This window comes from Mobula birostris, chromosome 31 (assembly GCF_030028105.1).
Source record: "Mobula birostris isolate sMobBir1 chromosome 31, sMobBir1.hap1, whole genome shotgun sequence".
NCBI classification, from domain to species: domain Eukaryota; kingdom Metazoa; phylum Chordata; class Chondrichthyes; order Myliobatiformes; family Myliobatidae; genus Mobula; species Mobula birostris.
The window spans coordinates 22,516,197-22,535,876 of NC_092400.1; the positions used below are offsets into that span (position 1 = coordinate 22,516,197).

The 19,680-nt window shown below is 41.6% G+C and overlaps 1 protein-coding gene across 5 annotated transcripts in view; it reads left to right on the plus strand.

The window, feature by feature from the left end:
• Positions 1-18,772, plus strand: part of LOC140190838 (rasGAP-activating-like protein 1) — a 296,426-nt gene extending 277,654 nt beyond the window's left edge. For 4 of the 5 annotated variants that reach the window (XM_072247716.1, XM_072247719.1, XM_072247718.1 and 1 more), the window contains 3 exons: positions 5,354-5,474; positions 11,146-11,225; positions 15,058-18,772. In XM_072247716.1, the coding sequence (XP_072103817.1) occupies positions 5,354-5,474; positions 11,146-11,225; positions 15,058-15,206 (350 nt within the window). In that variant the 3' untranslated portion in view covers positions 15,207-18,772. The remainder of the gene's footprint in view (positions 1-5,353; positions 5,475-11,145; positions 11,226-15,057) is intronic. The other variant, XM_072247717.1, reaches the window with a different exon arrangement.
• The last annotated feature ends 908 nt before the right edge of the window (positions 18,773-19,680 follow it).

Below are 19,680 nucleotides of genomic sequence, written 5' to 3' on the forward strand. Positions count from 1 at the left end.
CGAAATTAGTTTTTTTCGTGGCAGCAGTCAGTGCAATATATAAAATTGCTACAGTACCGTGCAAAACTCTTGGCATCCTAGCTATATATGTTTGCCCAGGACTCTTGCATAGTACTGTAGCTTGAGGAACTGGTAGATTTAGTAAACATGGATTTTCAAAAGGTCATACATTTGTTAAAATTAATTTGGGGTAACTTATTGGTTAGTGAACTCAGTTAGAACAGAAGGCAAACAGAGATAAATTAGAAACACGAGAAAGGCTGCTGTTGCTGAAAATCCAAGGCAACACACACACCAAATTAGTCTTTTTTAAACTGATCAGTCTCCAACTATTCAAAATTTGTGTTAAATGACCAATGAAAAGACAGTATGATGTATCTATTGCAGGGTTGCTGTATTGAATATATTTACGGCTGACATTCATAGATCTTCACTTTCCAGGGAGAACCAAAGGATATGGGAATTATCCAAATTGCTACGTGATACAATTACTGTGAAATTGTATTTATGTTCAGCTTCAATAGGTCTATCATAAACAAAAAAAAAATTCTGAAGAAGCAACACTTTTGAAAAAAATTATTGCCCAGTGTGCTGTAATTTCTCTGGCCAATGATCAGCAAATCTCACCATTTAGTAGTTGGTTAATTCACCCAATAATTCATTCCTGGGTGGTAGCACTCAGAATGCTTCACTGTAAAGAGAATGAATTTAGAAGCAAAGTACAATTTACTGACATGAATTCACAGAGCACTTAGCACAGCTAATCAGAGCTTATTTTCTAAGCAAATACCAATACAAGATGATTATTTAAGAGTTTTCACTGTGCTGATTTTTCAAAGCATAAGTGGTCTTCAGGCCTATTATTTAATATATAAAATCTACAAGTAATGATCTGTCTTATAAGAAATTGTTGTACTATAGGAGGGGTGATTGACAAGTTCGTGGCCTAAGGTAGAAGGAGTCAATTTTAGAAAGCCTAGCACATTTACTTTTCAACATAGTCCCCTCCTACATTTACGCACTTAGTCCAGCGGTCGTAGAGCATACGGATCTTGGACCTCCAGAAAGTGCCCACAGCAGGGGTGATTGATAAGTTTGTGGCCTAAGGTAGAAGGAGATGAGTTATACAGCTCTTGTTACGTGCACATGCAGTTCAATGCTTTGAGTGATTATGCAGAAAGTTTGAGGTTAATAACACATCAGGGGTGATTGATAAGTTCGTGGCCCAAGGTAGAAGGAGATGAGTTATTAACTTCAAACTTTCTGCATCATCATTCAAAGCATTGAACTGCATGTACATGTAATGAGAGCTGTATAATTCATCTCCTTCTACCATAGGTCACGAACTTAGCAATCACCCCTGCTGTGGGCGTTTTCTGGAGGTCCAAGATCAGTATGCTCCATGACCACTGGACTAAGTGTGTAAATGTAGGAGGGGACTATGTTGAAAAATAAATGTGCTAGGTTTTCTAAAATTGACTCCTTCTACCTTAGGCCACAAACTTATCAATAACCCCTCGACAGGTTTTTCAGAGAAATATCAGCAGTTACCTGTATACTGGAGCTGCTGACATCTTCTATGTAACTAACAGCAACTTTGGAAATTTTGCATGTGCAGAAGTCATGAAGTGGCTGTGCATTACTTCCAGCAGTTTTCCAGTGATATTCCTGGTCTCATCAGCCGCTTCAGAATGGAAGCAGGAAGTTGCAAAGGTTCCTCAGCACTTCCAATGGGGAATTCTTTCCAGCACCCTGCTCCAGTTTAGAACTGACTTCTCCATTGAATTTAGTGGATGAGAATAGCTGTGAAGAATAACAACATTCTTAGACATTTTCAGTTGTTCCAGTGTGTCTAAATTCAGTGCTGAGTTTAGTTCTTTTGTTGGATTCTAGTGTTTTGCCAACAACCATTTTCAGTCCAACTGATTTGCATTTCTACGTTGCTCTCTGCCTCCATTGTTAAAGATTAGTGTCGGATTAGTTGTCGTAGAGACTACTGCAGAAGCAAAGTCGGCAGACCACCTCACTTTCACCCCTAGGATGTGGGTTTACTGATCCAGGGGATTTACTTACTTTTACACCTCTTAATTATTCCTTTTCTTTACCATTATCCAATATGTTAAGTTTATTCCAAACCCAATTCAATATCATTCAATGGGTTTAGAGGAAAGCACCAGACTCCGAGTTCATATTCTTTCTTTAACTTTGAAAATTAAAGTTTTAGGTCATCTATCATTTATGTACACTGGCTATGTTGCCTGGAAATTTTGCAAACAGTAAGATACTAATCACAATGAAGTCTGCAGATGCTAGATATCCAAAGCAACACACACACAATGCTGGAGGAACTCAGCAGGTCAGGCAGCATCTATGGAAATCAATAAACCATCAACGTTTCGGGCCGAGTCCTGAGAAAGGTCTCGGGCCAAAACGGCAAATGTTTATTCATTTCCAAAGATGCTACCTGACCTGCTGCATTCCCAGCATGATACCGATGCAGCATTATAGGCAACCGGGTGCAATAAAGCCACTGTGCACTATGGGTTTAACATCCAAAGACAAACTTTTCGCCAGTGTTTCAGAATATAAAGTTGTGAAAGTTTCTTAGTTTTAATTACATGTATATTGACAACATAAAAACACCAAGCAAGTCTCAATAATGTTTTTAAATACTGAAAGAAATACAATAATTTATTGGAAATGTATCTTGTTTCCTGTTCTACCCAGAATTTTTAATTAATTACATACCTATTTTAAATCAGTGCACCAGTGGCATGTTAGTCTGGGTGTGGAGCAATTCATGTGAGTTAATATGCATTGGGGTGCATAGACAGCTGTAAAGGAAGAGGGAAATTCAGGTGAATTACACATATGTGAAAAAGGATTTAGTGCATACAAATATGTGTGTAATACATTTGCACCCATGTTTCCTTTAAGATGGGTCTTTAGTTTATGCCCAATTAATCTTAAGGTAGACACGTACTTTGGTAATAAACTTACTGTGACTTTGACACTAGTAACTGGGTAGATATTTCTTTGGAGATAACCAGGAAGTGAAATGATTATTCAAAACAAAAATTAAACACAAAAGATTTTGCGAAATAGAGTTTAGATAGATAGATAGATATACTTTATTAATCCCAAGGGAAATTTGGTTTCGTTATAGCCGCACCAACCAAGAGTAGAGCGTAAATATAGCAATACAAAACCACAAACAATCAAACACCAAGATGCAAACTATGCCAGATGGAAAATAAGTCCAGGACCAGTCTATTGGCTCAGGGTGTCTGACCCTCCACGGGAGGAGCTGCACGTTCGATGGCCACAGGCAGGAACGACCTCCCGTGCCGCCAAGTGTTGTATCTCGGTGGAATGTGGCCGAAGTCCAACAGTAAAAAGTTCAATATCCAGTCTGCAAACACGTTCCTTGAATATACCCCGGATTGCACCATCCGTTGTTAACCAGATCAGTAAGCACCCAACTCCTTTACGCTTACTGCTCTCAGTGCACTTCCGGTCAGCCGGAACGGTATTACCCATCGAGCTCCTCTTCTCCATAAGTTTCTGTTGTCTCGACCCAGTCCTTTTCCTCGGCTTTGTGATCCCCCTCTGCATCCCCTATGTGTTTTCCTCCGGATTTCAGCAGGGGTGTCCGCCGCTCTGTTCGCTAAGCCGGCCGGTATTTGCTGGTCCGTGGAATACACAATGCGACCTTGCTTCTGTCCCGTGTGTCGGGATGTAACCATTTCCAGCACTAAAGAAAACCCAAATAAAACTCTCTCTACCAGCATGTTAGAGAGGCTGCAGCTTCGACGTGTTACCGTGAGAAAAAAAATACAAACAATAACATAAATTAAAAAGTAAGAAGAAGAAAGTAAGAATAGATCGGAACGGCTGTACCAGGCTGCATGCACGACCGGCACATGAATGGAAATGGGTTTGTAATTTAAATGTCTTCATATAATTTTTATAATAGATAAATATATTGATTAAATATTATTTTAAATAATTAATCAAATAATAGAACAAATATAATGATTAAAATGATGATTTAACCAGTCTGCTTGAATATAGTGATTACAGTAAGCTTGGTTACCCTTGCTCCCTCAGTGATCTGATTATATACGCATTGGCTTCTTTATTAGGTAACCTATGCACCTGAGACGTAATGCAAGTAATCAATCAAAGTTCAAAGTAAATTTATTATCAAGTAAATACTGAATGTGTCATCATATACAACCTTAAGAAATGTAATAGAATCAATGAAAGGCCTTGCAAATACGAAAGAAAAATAAATAATAATAAAAATAAGCAATAAATATCAATAACATGAGATGCAGAGTCTTTGAAAGTGAGTCTGTAGATAGGGGGAACAAGTGGTAGTGGGCAAGTGAATTTGAGTGACTGGTTAAAGAGCCTGATGGTTGAGGGGTAATAACTATTCCTGAACCTGGTAGTCTAGGCTCTGAGGCTCCCGTCCCCACTTCCTGATGGCAGGAGCAAGAAGAGAGCATTGTACTGGGCAGTGGGGGCCAGTCACCTGGCAGCAACTCAATGCAAAAAAGCATGCAGACATGGTCAAGAGGTTCAGTTGGTCAGACCAAACATCAGAATGGGGAAGAAATATGATCTAAGTGTCTTTGACTGTAGTATGATTATTGGCGGCAGACAGGATGGTTTGAGTATCTCAGAAACTGTTAACCTCCTGGGATTTTCACGCACAACAGTCTCTAGAGTTTACAGAGAATGTTGCGAAAAGCGAAAAACCATCCAGTGAGTGGCAGTTCTTGGGCAACAATGTTTTGGTCAGAGGAAAGTGGCCAGACTGTTCCAAGCTAGCAGGAAGGCAACAGTAACTCAAATAACCACACGGTGTGCAGAAGTGTGTCTCTGAACGCACAACACATTGAATCTCGAATAGGATGGGCTACAGCAGCAGAAGACCACAAACGTACACTCAGTGGCCACTTTATTAGGTTCAGCAGGTGGCCACGAAGCGTACACCTCTTCATTTAATCTATTTTGCAGGTACATTTTAATCAGTCTGCTTGCATGTAGTGATTGCAGTATGTTTGGTTACTCTTGCCATCTCAGTGAACTGATTATATTTTAATTAACTCAAGTGAAAACATTGCATTCAATTACTGTGGTTCAGTTGATAAAGACAATCACATCTGTGAGCATGTCACGCTTGTGCAGTGGTTTTTGTGGCACGTTCCATTGAAAACACATTTTTAGATACGGTACACTACGTTAGAATAATAAAGTATAGACTGATAACGAGATAAAAGCACATAGCATAGTGTCTACAATATTGTCCGTCTATGTTGAATGCTTTATGTTTGCTTAACAGTGCAGGGATGCAGCCGCACACATTCCGCCGTAACTCTCGGAGACTGGAGTGACCCTCTCGACCCTGACATTGAGACTCAGACTATTTACAAGCAGCTGTTGCAAGGCAGAGAAAAGCTGAAGTAAGTCATGGGTACACTCTGTTCCTCTCCCCCACTGCAGTGTTACATTCTGAAGCTCTAACGGGGTCACAGGAAGGGGAGAATCTAAAAGACTTAAAGTTTCAGCATTAATGTAATTTAGGGCTTTATATGTCCCTAGAAAGAATGAATGTATAATGTGGGTTAATTTAAAACTTGGTTAGTTACTGTATGAATTAGATTTGCCTCCAGATGAGAAAGGATGTTGTTACTATTTGCCATCACCTCCTCACAAGTTACAGTACTGTGCAAAAGTCATAGGCACATATATATATTGCTAGGGTGCTTAAGATTTTTGCACAGTACTGTACTAATTTTATGTGTTGCACTGTACTGCTGCCACAAGAAAAAAAAAACAAATTTTGTGACGAATGTGAGTGATGAGCAGGAAGCACCAGAGAGACATCCTGTAATGATCAATAAACCAATTGTTTGGAATCAAGTGACCTTGTCTGGTGTCTCAGGGCTGGGTGTGTCTGCACCCACCCCAGCACTCCTTCTCTACCACCTGTCCCGCACCCTTCCTACCACACTCCACCCTCGTCATTCTCAATATTCTCAATATTTACAGACATGCTCTCCAATCCACGTTGACAAATATAGTACTGAGCAAAAGCCTTAGGCACCCTAGCTGGCACTCTCTTTCTCTTTCCTTCTTTCTTTCTTTCTCTTTCTCCCTCTTTCTTTCTCTTTCTCTCTCTCTCTCTCTCTCTCTCTCTCTGTCTCTTTCTCTCCATATGTAGATATAGATAGAAATACACATATATTTGTTTATTTATTTATATCTCTAAGACTACTGTTATGATCTTGTACCTGATCCATTTACTTGCACTATAGTTTATTCGACACTATTGTTATTTTGCCTATTCTAGCTCAAAGCCCTGTATAATGACTTGTTCTGTCTCTTGGTACACATGCCAATAATAAGCCAATAAATACCAAAGCAGAAGACGACCTGCAGCCAGCAATAAACCCTCCAGGCTCATAACAGACCAGTGTGGGGGATACCAGTTGGTCTTTTCCACAACTCCCATGGTGTTGATTCCTCCAGCTTCCCACTATGTAGGTGTGGTAAACCATATATATATATGTTGTAACCGGGTTACCTGTCTGGACACGCCCCTCTGCTGACTGCTCCTGTGGCTCCTCCCACAGACCCCTGAATGAAGGTGATTGTGCCACTGCTCCTCCCTTAGTCCGGGGCAGACACTCAGCATGGTCGAGGTCCCATTTTACTGTTAATAAAAGCCTTTCAGTATTTACTCTACTTCCAGTCTTTTGGAGTAATCGATAGTGCATCATTGGGGTTTAAACACAACACTTTTAAAAGAGGTGAAAGACTTTGACAGCCAGGGAAATCACATTCTCTGATTTAGTTAACTGTCAAATATACCAAAATATTAAATATGAAAAATTTCTGAATGACTTTGACATTTGGAAATTACTAAATCAATCAAAGCATTATTGGTTCTCGAGTCGGGGAACTCGGCCATGATTGTAACATCAGAACAGTGGGCTGCTGGTCTCCCTTCTCGTTGCTCCTCTCTCCATTGCTAGTGAGTGAGAGAGAGAGCCTGTCTGAGATGTCAAGGTGTTGGGATGGACACTAGTTTTTGATGGACTCCAGACCATGGTCTCTGCAAGCTTTGCTATTCCTTGCATGACGGGTGCAGTGGGGGGTGAGGAGTTGATGCTTTAGGCGGAGCAAGTGGGGGGAGGGGGAGGGGGAAAGTTAATGCTTTTGCTGCAGCTTCTGTGTGGGGGGGGAAGGGGGATTTGGGGTTATTCTGTCTTTCATTCCTTGTTTTTTTTACTGTTTTATGGATGTCTGTGAAGAGTAAGAATTTCAGGTTGTATACTGTATGCATTCTCTGATATTAAACATCTTTTTTTTGAAATATTGAGCAAAAGCTCAAGCACAAGATCATTTCAGAATAATTGAAAATTAATAATTTGACTGAACACAATTAAACTAGACATAAAGTCAAAGTCAAGTTTATTGTCACATGTACAAATAATAAGCTGTTTACATTTTTTCCTCTATATTTAAGTAAACGGGTGTTTAGTTTCTGTGTTGAGTTTGCAGTGCTGGCTTAGTCAGTGCATATGTCCCCTGAGGTAATGTAGGGATGGTTGGGGACTGTGCTGTATCACCTCATCATATACTGAATGAAGAGTATGTAACTGGGGAGCTGTTAGAAAGCTGTTGGCAACGAGCGACTGCAGGTCTGAGCTACACTTACATGGAGAAATAGGAATAATAGAGGATAAAATTACCTTTCACCTCCCATATCACATACAGAGTGGGAATTATCAATGACATCCTTAATGCCTCACCTCTAACATGGTTTTTTATGTTTATTGCTTATTAATTTATGATTTTTTTTTTCATTTTGTATATACACAATTTGTTGTCTTTTGCTCTTTTTTATTGTCCATCCTATTGGCAGTAGTCTTTCATTGATTCTATTATGTTTCTTGTATTTATTGTGTGTACCCACAAGAAAATGAATCTCGTGTTAGTATATGGTGACATATACGTAGTTTGATAATAAATTTACTTTGAGCTTTGGTTCCTGGGGCTTTCTATTATCCCACAATTGACTATCATGAGAAGTCACTGTTCTCAAAAGGGCTGCTAGATCCAACCTGACTGCCATTACAACTGGGCTATAGACATTGACAAAGGAGTTCATTGATGTCCCATTAATTATTCTGGAGTCACACAGAAATATCTTGGCCCAATCAAATGCTCGTAATAATGGTGTAAAACAACCTTCCCTCTAACATTTTTTTACAGCTGTATGGACCAACTATTGCTCTGAGCAGGAAATCTTTACACGGCCTGAAAACTGAGCGGCACTTTAAATTTTTTTTGTAATAGGTGTACTATATATATTTCGAATGAAATCTGAAAAATCACATACATTTGATTTTATTTATTAATTGTAGGGTATAATGAAATTCAGTACAACAAATAAAATTTGTCACATTTTCTAAACTCGCTGCAGCTGTGACCAGCTCCAGCTGCATGGCAACAAAGGCTATGTGCGCCGGAGCATTGCAGTTACCGTGCGGCCATGCACCCGCACAGCTTAGTGGAAACAGTGGTGTAAAATCTGGACCTGCAATGCTCTGTAAAACACCCCAATTGCAGAGGTGTGTGCCCCTGTCAAATAAAACTAACTCAATCTCAATCTCTTCCTCTCTCTCTCACTCACTCTCTCTCTCGCTCGCTGTCTTTCTCTCTCTCTCTCTCTCTCTCTCTCTCTCTTTCTCTCCCTCTCTTCCCCTCTCTCTGTCTTCCTCTTCCCTTCTACCCCACTCTCTCCCGCTCTCTCTTCCACCCCTTTTCTCCACCTCTCTCTCTCCCCCTCTCTCTCCCTCCCCTCTCTCTTCCCCTCTCTCTCCCCCTCTCTCTCCCTCCCCCTCTCTCTCCCTCCCCCCTCTCTTTCTCTCCCTCTCCTTCTCTTCTCCCTCTCTCTCTCTCTCCCTCCATCCCTCACTCTCTCTCTCTCTCTCTCCCCCCCTTCCTTATTCCCAGTTTTCATGCAAGAGTTTACAGACTCCTTAGGAATGCCTCTAACTCTTAAAACTCAAACCAAATTTCAATACAATGTACAACAAAAAAAACTGAATGATATAAAACTACGAAAAGTGCAGTTGTTGAGAATGAACGAAGCAAATAATGAAAAGCTTTCGATTTTACTTTCAGTAGTAGTACAGGACTTTGTAGTTTTTTTTAGATTATGAGTACACGCAGTCCTCTTTTATTGTCATTTAGTAATGCATGCATTAAGAAATAATACAATATTCCTCCGATGTGATATCACAGAAATACAGGACAGACTAACAAAAACCACATAATTGTAACATATGGTTACAACAGTGCAACAGTGCAATACCATAACTTAATGAAGAACAGGCCATGGCACAGTAAAAAAGTTCAAAGTCTCTCGAAAGTCCCACGTTTCACGCAGACGGGAGAAGGAAGAAAACTCTTCCTGCCATGCCCGACCACAGTCCGACTCTGAGTCGTCTGAAAATTTCAAGCTCTGATCAGCCCTCCAACACCGAGTACCAAGCACTATCTCTGCCGAACGCTTCGACCTCAGCCTCGGTCGCCAGCAGCAGGCAAAGCCGGGGATTTTGGGGCCTTCCCTCCGGAGATTCTCAATCGCACAGTAGCAGCGGCAGCGAACTGGGCATTTCAAAAATTCCTCTAGATGTTCCTCTGCTTCTCACGTCTGTCTCCATCAAATCAGAATTGTGCACGGCATCCTACTTACAAATACGATATCATTTCACTGGAGAGCTGCGCGCACTGTGTCACACCGCCATCTTCTCCTCCCGCCTCCTCCTAGTTAAGTGCTTATCCATGCTTTACAGTATTTATGCCCATGGTAGGAATAAAAATGCAATGCACAAAGCTGACTTAATTATCAGACACTGCCTATGAGAAATTTGTGCAATCTCCCCATTACCACACAGGTTTCCTCCGGGTGCTCCAGTTTCCCCCACATGTACTGTTTGGTAGGTTATTTGGTCATTGCAAGTTGTCTCATAGTTAGGCTAGGATTAAATCAGGGGCAGTGTGGCTCGAAGGGCCAGGAGGGCCTATTCTGCACTGTATCTCAATCCATAAATGGTAATAGATTTATCTCCATGAGGAAAGAAACAGGTAATACTTCACCACAACATGTGAACTGATCAGCCACATATTGTGTTTGCCATTACCATCATCTTGCACCACTCTCTCTTGGTAAAGTCAATTGCTCAATCAAACTGAAATCAAAAAGTACCCAAAATACGAGATAGCGAAACCATAAACTATTCCACTAGATGGCAGTCATTGCATACCGAGCAAGAGAAAAATCTGCAGATGCTGGAAATCCAAAATGCTGGAGGAGCTCAGCAGGCCAGGCAGCATCTATGGAAAAGAGTACAGTTGACATTTCGGGACGTTTCTGTCCTGCTGAAGGGTCTCGGCCTGAAACATTGACTGTACTCTTTTCCATAGATGCTGCCTGGCCTGCTGAGTGCCTCCAGCATCTTGTGTGTGTTGCTTACCAAGCAGGAAGTTGAAGCGTGAAGTTTCAAATAGTACCTTTAACGAATGTGGTTTTTCAATTAATCACATAAATTTCCTCCTTCAAAGTTAACATCTGTTCATAATATCAGAAAGAACTGGTATAGTAAACAAATAATTCAGCTGGTTTTAAAGAATCAGAACTTTTTGTTAATTGGAATGCTTAACAGTTAATGGTAATGAAAGGTTTAAAGTTAAGGTGTTGCAATCTTTATTTTTTAAATGGCAAATCTTACATTACATTGACAGAAATGCTTGTTGAAATACATTCTTGTGTTTAAAATAACTTGTTAAAAATAAAACATTGATTAATCACCACAAGATGTAACTGGCCTGGAATTCTGCTCTATCTCTATTGATTAAAAATGGTATTTATTTTGTCTGGTGCTTTTTTCACTGAAGTTTCTAATAGAATCGACAGTAATTATTATTTTTTGAATTGTGACAGACAATAATCATTGTCAGTTGGAAATGATTTCAAATTAAACAATTAATAGTATATTTACTGTAACTAAAATAATTGTACCCTCAAACCAAACTAACTTTGTTTTTTTTTGTTTTTAGAAAGAAGTACCTTGAATCTTTAGACTCAAACACAGCGAAGGAGCAGGAGGAAAGAATAGACAGTGATGGAATTAACGAGGGTAAAGTAATTTTTACACAATGGAAACATTTTCAAGAAAAAAAGCTGCTTTCTAAAATTATTAAGCCTTATGATTAGTAAATTACTAGCACCATTCTGAACACTATTTTCATTGTAGAGAGTTATTAAAAATGTTTTAATAATACTGTTGAGTGAAAGGTGCATATGTTATAAGCAAATAGGAACTGGAGCTTTTCAGCCGTTCTGTGAGATCTTAAAACTGCCTTTTCCTCAAATCTCTTAATAATTTATTAACAATTATCTACTAATTAACAATTGACTGCCATTTGCAGAGGTGAGTTCCATCTTTTTTTACAATATTCTGTTTGTTTATCAATCCCTTTTGCATCTTCAATGAAATAATTCTTCACCTTAAATTCCAGCCTCTACATTTAAATATTTTGTGAACTCTCCTCATAATTGGCGAACTTGGAGCTCAGACTCTCAGGCCAGTTATTGTGGTGTGGCGCTCAGAATTGCTCACAGTAGTTTAGCTGAGGTCTGACATGAGTGTCCTTTATAGTCTCTGTCCATGCTTCTCGCTGCCTCAGTAAACCAGACAGCATAATCAAAGACCCCGGATGGTTTCCCTTCTCCCCTCAGGCAGAAGATACAAAATCCTGAAAGCACATAGTGCCAGGCTCAAGGACAGCCTCTATCTCACTCTAATCCAATCCTTGAATGGACATCTTGTACAATAAGATGGACTCTTGGCCTCACCAGCTACCTCATTATAATCTTGCCACTTTATCATTTACCTGCACTGCACCATTTTGATAGCTTTTACACTTTGTTCTGCATTGTCACTGTTTTACCCATTCTAGCTCAATGCTCTGTGTAATGGTTTGATCTGTATTAATAGTATGCAAGACAGGCTTTTCAATGTACCTTGATACCTGTGACAATACCAATACCAATCAAGGCTTTATGTAGCATTAAACACTGAAGTTCAGGCTATTTTGTAGAGAGCCCTAATGATATCATAACTCACAGGAGTGGTTTACAACCTCCTCTAATATAATATACAGTACTGTGCAAAAATCTTGGGCACGTGTATATAGCTAGGGTCCCTAAGCCTTTTGTACAGTACTATATTTTTCAACGTGGAGCGGAGAGTGAGTTTGTAAATCTGGCGTGAGCAAAGGGTGTTAGGAATGGCAGGGGTGGAGCACTGTGGGAGGGGTGCAGGACAGGCGGCAGAGAAGGAGTACCGGGGTGGGGGCGGGGGGGGGGTGACGCTGATGCAGACACACCCAGTCCTGCGACACCTGGCAAGATCATTTGGTTCCAAACAATTGGTTTATTGGTCATTACAGAATGTTTCCACTCCCTCCCCTATCTTCCCCTCTCTTCCCCCTCTTCCCCTCTCCTCCCCTCTCCCTTCCCCTCTCCCCCTCTCCCTTTCCCTCTCCCTTCCCCTCTCCCTTCCCCTCTCCCTTCCCCTCCCCCTTCCCCTCCCCCTCCCCTTCCCCTCCCCCTCCCCTCCCCCTCTCCTCCTCCTCTCCTTCCCCTCTCCTTCCCCTCTCCTCCCCCTCCCCCTCCTCTCTCCCTCCACCTCTCCCTCCCCCTCTCCTCCTCCTCTCCTTCCCCTCTCCCTTCCCCTCTCCTCCCCTCTCCCTTCCCCTCTCCCCCTCTCCCTTTCCCTCTCCCTTCCCCTCTCCCTTCCCCTCTCCCTTCCCCTCTCCCTTCCCCTCCCCCTTCCCCTCCCCTCCCCCTTCCCCTCCCCCTCCCCCTCCCCCTCCCCTTCCCCTCCCCTTCCCCTCCCCCTCCCCTCCCCCTCTCCTCCTCCTCTCCTTCCCCTCTCCCTTCCCCTCTCCCTCCCCTCTCCCTTCCCCTCTCCTTCCCCTCCCCTCCCCTCTCCCTCCACCTCTCCCTACCCCTCTCCCTCCCCCTCTCCCCCTCTCTCCCTCCATCTCCCCCTCCCCCTCCCTTCCTCTCTCCCTCCTCTCTCCATCTCCATTCCTCTTTTCCCAAACATGAATCCCCACTCCCTGACCCCTTCCCACTCTCAGTCCACAATAGAGACCCATAGCTGAATCAGGTTTATCATCACTCACATATGTCATGAAATCTGTTTTTCTTTTTTTGCGGCAACAATACGATGCAATATATAAAATTACTACAGTACCGTGCAAAAGTCTTAGATACATACTTATTTATAGCTATGGAGCCTAAGACTTTTGCAGAGTACTGTGTATGCTTTTGAATCTGCCCATGATGTCTCAGTTTGTTTAAAAAAATTTAATATGTTCTCAGAACTGATAAGGGATACTGTATTGCTACTTTGAACAGAATGGAAGATGAGGAAAGATGCTGAAGTAAGTTAGTCCCTGAGTCAAGCCGCTACTGCAGTTAAATCTCGGAAACTCTTATTGCACCACGTACAGAGTCCAATTTTCCATCAAGTTATTTGTTCACCTTCAGCCATTTGGCAGTGGTGGGCTGTCTCATTGGGGGAGTTGAGCTCTTCTCATCAAAGTTGTCAACAGAGAGCAGAGGAGGCAGGTAAAGCCCAGCAGGCTCTCTCTTCCCAGACCCTACTGCATTCCTGATGGCCATTGCTCGGGGGCAGTGACTCACAGCCAGGTGGGAGATTCAGTCAGAGGCAGGGTGATGGGGAAGCTGGGGAAACTCTTCAGTGGGTTGTGGGTGACTGAGAACTGAGAAATGAAGTATAGGGAGAAGGGTGCTCTCGTAGCCACACATGGTAAAGTTATTCATAATATATTTGGAAAGAGTTTATAACACAATAAAATGGGGCTACCACATTCCTTCAAAAATCCATATGCTCCCAATTTCAAAGGAAGTGTTTTTAGAAAGAGTAACTTGCAAAAAAAAACTCAGTACTGTAAAAGTTTCTTGTTTGATGAGTGACTATATTTCATTAGGAGTTCGAGGAGATTTGGTATGTCACCAAAAACACTTGCAAGTTTCTCCAGATGTACCGTGGAGACCATTCTGACTGGCTACATCACCGTCTGGTACGGGGAGGGGGCTACTGCAGAGGATTGAAATAAACCGCAGAAAGTTGTAAACTCAGCCAGCTCCATCATGGGCACTAGCTTCCCCAGCATCTAGGACATCTTCAAAATTCGATGCCTCTAAAGGTGTCATCCATCATTAAGGGCCCCCATCGCCCAGGACATGCCCTCTTCTCATTGTTACCATCAAGAAGGAAGTATAGGAGCCAGGAGAGACATACCAAATGTTTCAGGAAGAGCTTCTGATATTAAACTGATTCCAGTTTCTCAAGAAACAAACAGAAAAGGCAAGAACAGTCTCAATCTGTGCCAGTTTCCTGGTAGGAATAGTCTTGTGCTACACTCATCAAGGATCTATCAAATATTGAAAGGCCGAGATAGAGTGGATGTGGATAAGATGTCTCCTATAGTGGAGGAGTCTAAGACCAGAGGGCACAGCCTCAGAATAAGAGGACATCCTTTTAGAAAAGAGATTGCTTTAGTTAAGGGTGGTGAATTTCTGGAATTCTTTGCCATAGACAGCTATGAAGGCCCAGTCATTGGGCATATTTAAAACAGGGATTGATAGATTCTTGATTAGTGAGGCTATCAAAGGTTACGGGGAGAAGACAGGAGAATAGGGTTGAGAGGGATAATAAATCAGCCATGATGGGATGGCAGAGCAGAGTTGATGGGCTGAATGGCCTAATTCTGCTCCTTAAGTCTTATGGTGTTGAATATTTCATGGTTTAAAGTTCAAAGTTACGAAATGTTTATTAACATCAACAACATAAAATTATCTTTACATCAAGAGGGAGTGTTTATTTGGGTTGCTCTGCAAACTCACAACTAACAAAACCTTGTCTCAAACAGCTGGCATAGACGCGAGGGGCTCCTTCCATGATCGCGAGACGGCCGTGGCGACCAGGCTTCTGGACATCGTACGAGACCTGGAACGTGCTCATCAAGCTTTTGAGAGCAGAGAGAAAGAGAAGTGGGCCAATGAGATGTCCATTCCCTAAGTCATTTCCTGTTATCCGATAGGAGACATCAATGTGTGCTCTATGTGCAGTGTGCCACGGATGGGTCTAGGGGTGCTGCGGATCTAAATGAGGACAAATTGTGAAATTTATCTCTTGGCCAATTGAAAAACGTGCATGCAGAGGCCTATGAGTGACACTTGTTGGGCTAGGATGATCATTATCACAAACAAAGCAACTTTTGGGGGAAAAGGGTAAAGGAGATTTCAACTATTATTAATGTGATGAGGCTGAGGGAAGGCACCTTGCAGTGCAGGAGCAGGAGAAGTTGTTTTGTTAACACAGGAAGTCAACGGTAATAAATGTCTGTAAAATGATTCAGTGCTGAGGTGGGGCCTGCTCCACTGACCCCAGCATCAGCTTAACACATCCCTCTACCGCTGTAAATGTGTTCAGTGGAACCACAGCATATGGCAGTATTACGTATTTTGTTGCCAGCTGGAGTCTGAGCTGTGATCTGTTTTCCTTTGTCAGAGGTTATTATTGCAGTGAAGTGATGTCTTGGAGCCGCAGATGCCATGGGGCAAACACTCATCTGTGTTTTTCTTTTTAATGATTTATGAACTAATTGTTTAAGTGTATTCTGCTGATTTATTATCTAGTCTACTTTCCAGATAGTCTGCTTGTGGATTGATGGAAATTTGCACCAACCTGAGATTCTCTTGTCTGTAGTATTCAGGCTGCATCTTGGTTACTGTGTATGGAAGTAATTACTATTCCCTCAGATCAAAAGCCTGACCAGTTTCTTTTTAGTAAGAAAAAGAATATTAATATACTGTATCGATGAGGACTTTGATCGCTGGTGCTGTTTCTCCCTTTTGCTCGTTACACCGCTAGCGTTCAGAGCAGCAATGAAGGTCCCTTTAGGATTCTTCATTTGCTGTTTCCGTAACCGTTTTGTTTTTTTACCAGCCCCGAGCTGAACCCCCGAACCTGGAGGACCGGTGGACCACTCTTGTTTTAGCCTCTACCCTTTGACCTGTCTGGCATGGGTGACTCTGCCAAGTGCCAAAGCATTAAGCCTTGACTCCAACCAACATAGCCCTCCAAAACCCTACAACAAGGTTGAAGGCCAAGAGCTGGATTTGGTTGTCAGAGGCTATTTGAGGTGCACGCCATTGGGAGCATTTAATAGGTAGTGAGAGCTTGTGCCCATTATCACCCCTAGCTGTAACAACCTTAAGGAACCAATATAGTAATAGTGTTATAATATGTTATAGGATATACTATATCCTCTATATCATATATATATGTATACACACCCCCCATGTATAAAATATATATATGTATGTATATTCCTTCCCCCCACTGCGTTAAGCCTCTCCCTACACTGCAGTTCTTGAAAAGTCTTCAGTTTACCTCTGTCATTCATGTGCCACATAGTTATTGTATATTTATAACGTAATAGGAGGAGAAGATGGCAGTGCGCCGTGTGTGCGCAATCCTCCGGTGAAAAATGATATCGTATCTGTTAAATAGGGGCCGTGGACAATTCTGATTTGATGGAGAATGGACGTGAAAGCAGAGAGGAACATCTGGAGAAATTTCTGAAACGCCCGTTCGCTGCTGTCGTTACTGTGTGGTTGGGAATCTTTCGGAGGGTAGGCCTCAAAATCCCCGGCCTTGCCTGCTTTTGGCGACCGAGAAGGAGGTCGAATCGTTCAGACAGAGATGGCGCTCAGTACTCGGTGTCGGAGAGCTGATCAGAGCTCGAAGTTTTCGGATGACTCAGAGTTGAATTGTGGTCGGCATGGCAGGGAGAGTTTTTCTTCCTTCTCCCGTCTGCGTGAGATGTGGGACATTTGAGAAACTTTGAACTTTTACTGTGCTCATGGACTTCTTCATCAAGTTATGGTATTCTGCACTGTTGTAACTATATGTTATAATTATGTGGTTTTGTCAGTTTTTTCAGTCTTGGTTTATCCTGTGTTTTGTGATATCACACTGGAGGAAATAATGTATCATTTCTTAATGCATGCATTACTAAATGACAATAAAAGAGGACTACATGTCTTCATAATCTAAAAAAATCTAATATATACTATATCATGATATAGTACTAGTTCTAGGACCAGGGAATGTCAACACCAACGAAAGAAACATCCAGAGGTGCTCAGTCGTGCATCGGGAGCTGAATCAAATATATTTCCTGAAGCAAAGCTGGTAAATCTCCAACAAATTTATTACTTTTTGTCAAAATTACAAATACATTTAAGAACTGCCACTGCATTGGGATAGGTGTGGATTAGATTTTCCCCCTGTGTTAAGCCTCTCCCTGCACTGCAGTTCTTCAGGACTCTTCGGTTTGTTTCTATCACTCACGTTTTGCAAGGGTCCCCCCAGGCTCCGTCTGTTCCGAGATGTTTGCTGAATGCAGCATTAAAAAACCGTGAAGCAAGAGCTGGCCACCGTGTGTTAGCCCGACCAACTAGACCAACTACTTCCATACCCAGCAAACCTCGCACTAAGTCATGTTCTACCAGATTAATTGTCGCTAAGGATAGTGGAAACGTAGAGCAGTTAGGAAAAAAAACAGGAACCTCGGGCTTGTAAACAGCTTGAGGAGCAGGTGGACAATCTTCTTAACTTCTTTTTTAAAAATTCAAGCTTGAATGCCGAGAAGCGTGCCTCCAGTCACCAGTGTTGTACATCGTGACGTAGTGACGCTTGCAGACAGACAGTGACCCATGTCAGCGGACGAGTGGACTGGGGTGCAGTGGAAAGGGGGTGGGTGGAGAGGAAAACCGCATGCGGTGACAGAGGATCAAGATACCATGCTATCGCTGCTGTTTAATTGCACTAAAGCCATCGTTCTTGTGGCATATTTCGTACGTTGGATTTTAGCTCTACGTTGCCCTCGACAGCTCAGCTGAAGTGATTTAAATGCAAAGATTTTACAGTGGTCAGTGTATCCTGTTATATTCTGAATATATTGTACAGTGTGAGGTCACATCAAATATTGGTGCATGCTACAAAAATGTGCATGATCGTATCAGAGTAATTGGTCCATGTATTTTACAGTTGAAACTACTGTATGTAGGTGAGTATTCTGTTTATATGTATATATTTGCATTCTGTATACATGCTGAGGTGGTGGAGTGGCCCGTGTAGATCAATACTGCCTTAAATTTGATTTTGTAAGCATTTTCGACAACTTGTCAACGTGACTTTTTTTTTAAACACACGTTCACTCTATAGTGGGCATCAATATTTGCAGTTCGTGAATGTATCATGATTTGTACTTATTCTATAAAGTGGTCTCGTGTGCTGAACACAAGTCTTTATATCAGCACCAGTTGGTGACCTGCTATGGCCAAGTGCTGTTTGCCAGTTTTTTATTTATAAAAGTGTTTTGTGAAAAAAACAGCAAATGAGCTTCTTTTTGCTGAGGATTTTCAAATGAAGTGTGTTTGCTTTCACTGTGATAACTCTGTCTAAAGTCAGGCCCTGGAATATATGGTACTTTGCACTGCATCCATGTTATGTACACTAAAGTGTATTTCAATTTTTATCATGGTATCTAGGCGACAGTATAAAAATAAATGTTATCAGACATACAACAATCTCACTTGCTGCCTTTTATGAATTTTACAGTGACAATCACATTTGGATTTCTTCAACTTCTTAGGAACACGTGAATTACTCAACACTAAAGGAAAACATTCCAGATATATAGCTTCACCCAGGCTGGTCTTCACCATCCTAAGAGATCTGTTTAACTACACCTGTGACCTAGTGTCCTATGGCTCTGTACGTATCGCTGACTATAGTTTGACATTGACTGAAATATTTCTGAGAAGATGCTCAGTGATTAGGGTCAGATATTTTCTCGCAATCATGAAGTATTCACTAAACCAAAGAATACTTTCCAATGCAGCCTGAGTGTGAACACTATTGGCAGGGTACAGCGTAAATACAGATAGCTTCATGTGTAGTGTACTCTCGGTCCAGTCTGACTACTGTATGTAACAGTATACAATATCACAAATATCGATAGATTCACCTGTAGTGTACCCTCGGTCCAGTGTGTCTCCTGTATGTAATAGTATACGACATCTGTTGTACAATATCATAAATACCAATAGATTCACGTGTAGTATAACTTCAGTCCAGTCTGTCTCCTGTATGTAATAGCATACAACAGCAGTTATACAATATCATAAGCACGGCTGTATCTCTGTTTATTTTCTGATCCTTAGGGTTCTTCCAGAAGTCAGGAATGGTGAGGAGTGTTAAGTTCTTAACTATCATTTATTTTAAAGTACAGATACTAAGCAAACTAAATAAAGAGCTGAGAAACAAAGCAGAGAGGTGAATGAACAATAAAGAGTGAGAGGATAAAAGAGGAAAAAGAGGCGAAGGTGGCACCTCTGAAAAATCGATCATTATTGTAATTGAGAGAGGAAAGAATTCGTTAGATAGACTAAACCAGTCGCTGGTTGCACAATTATGTCAC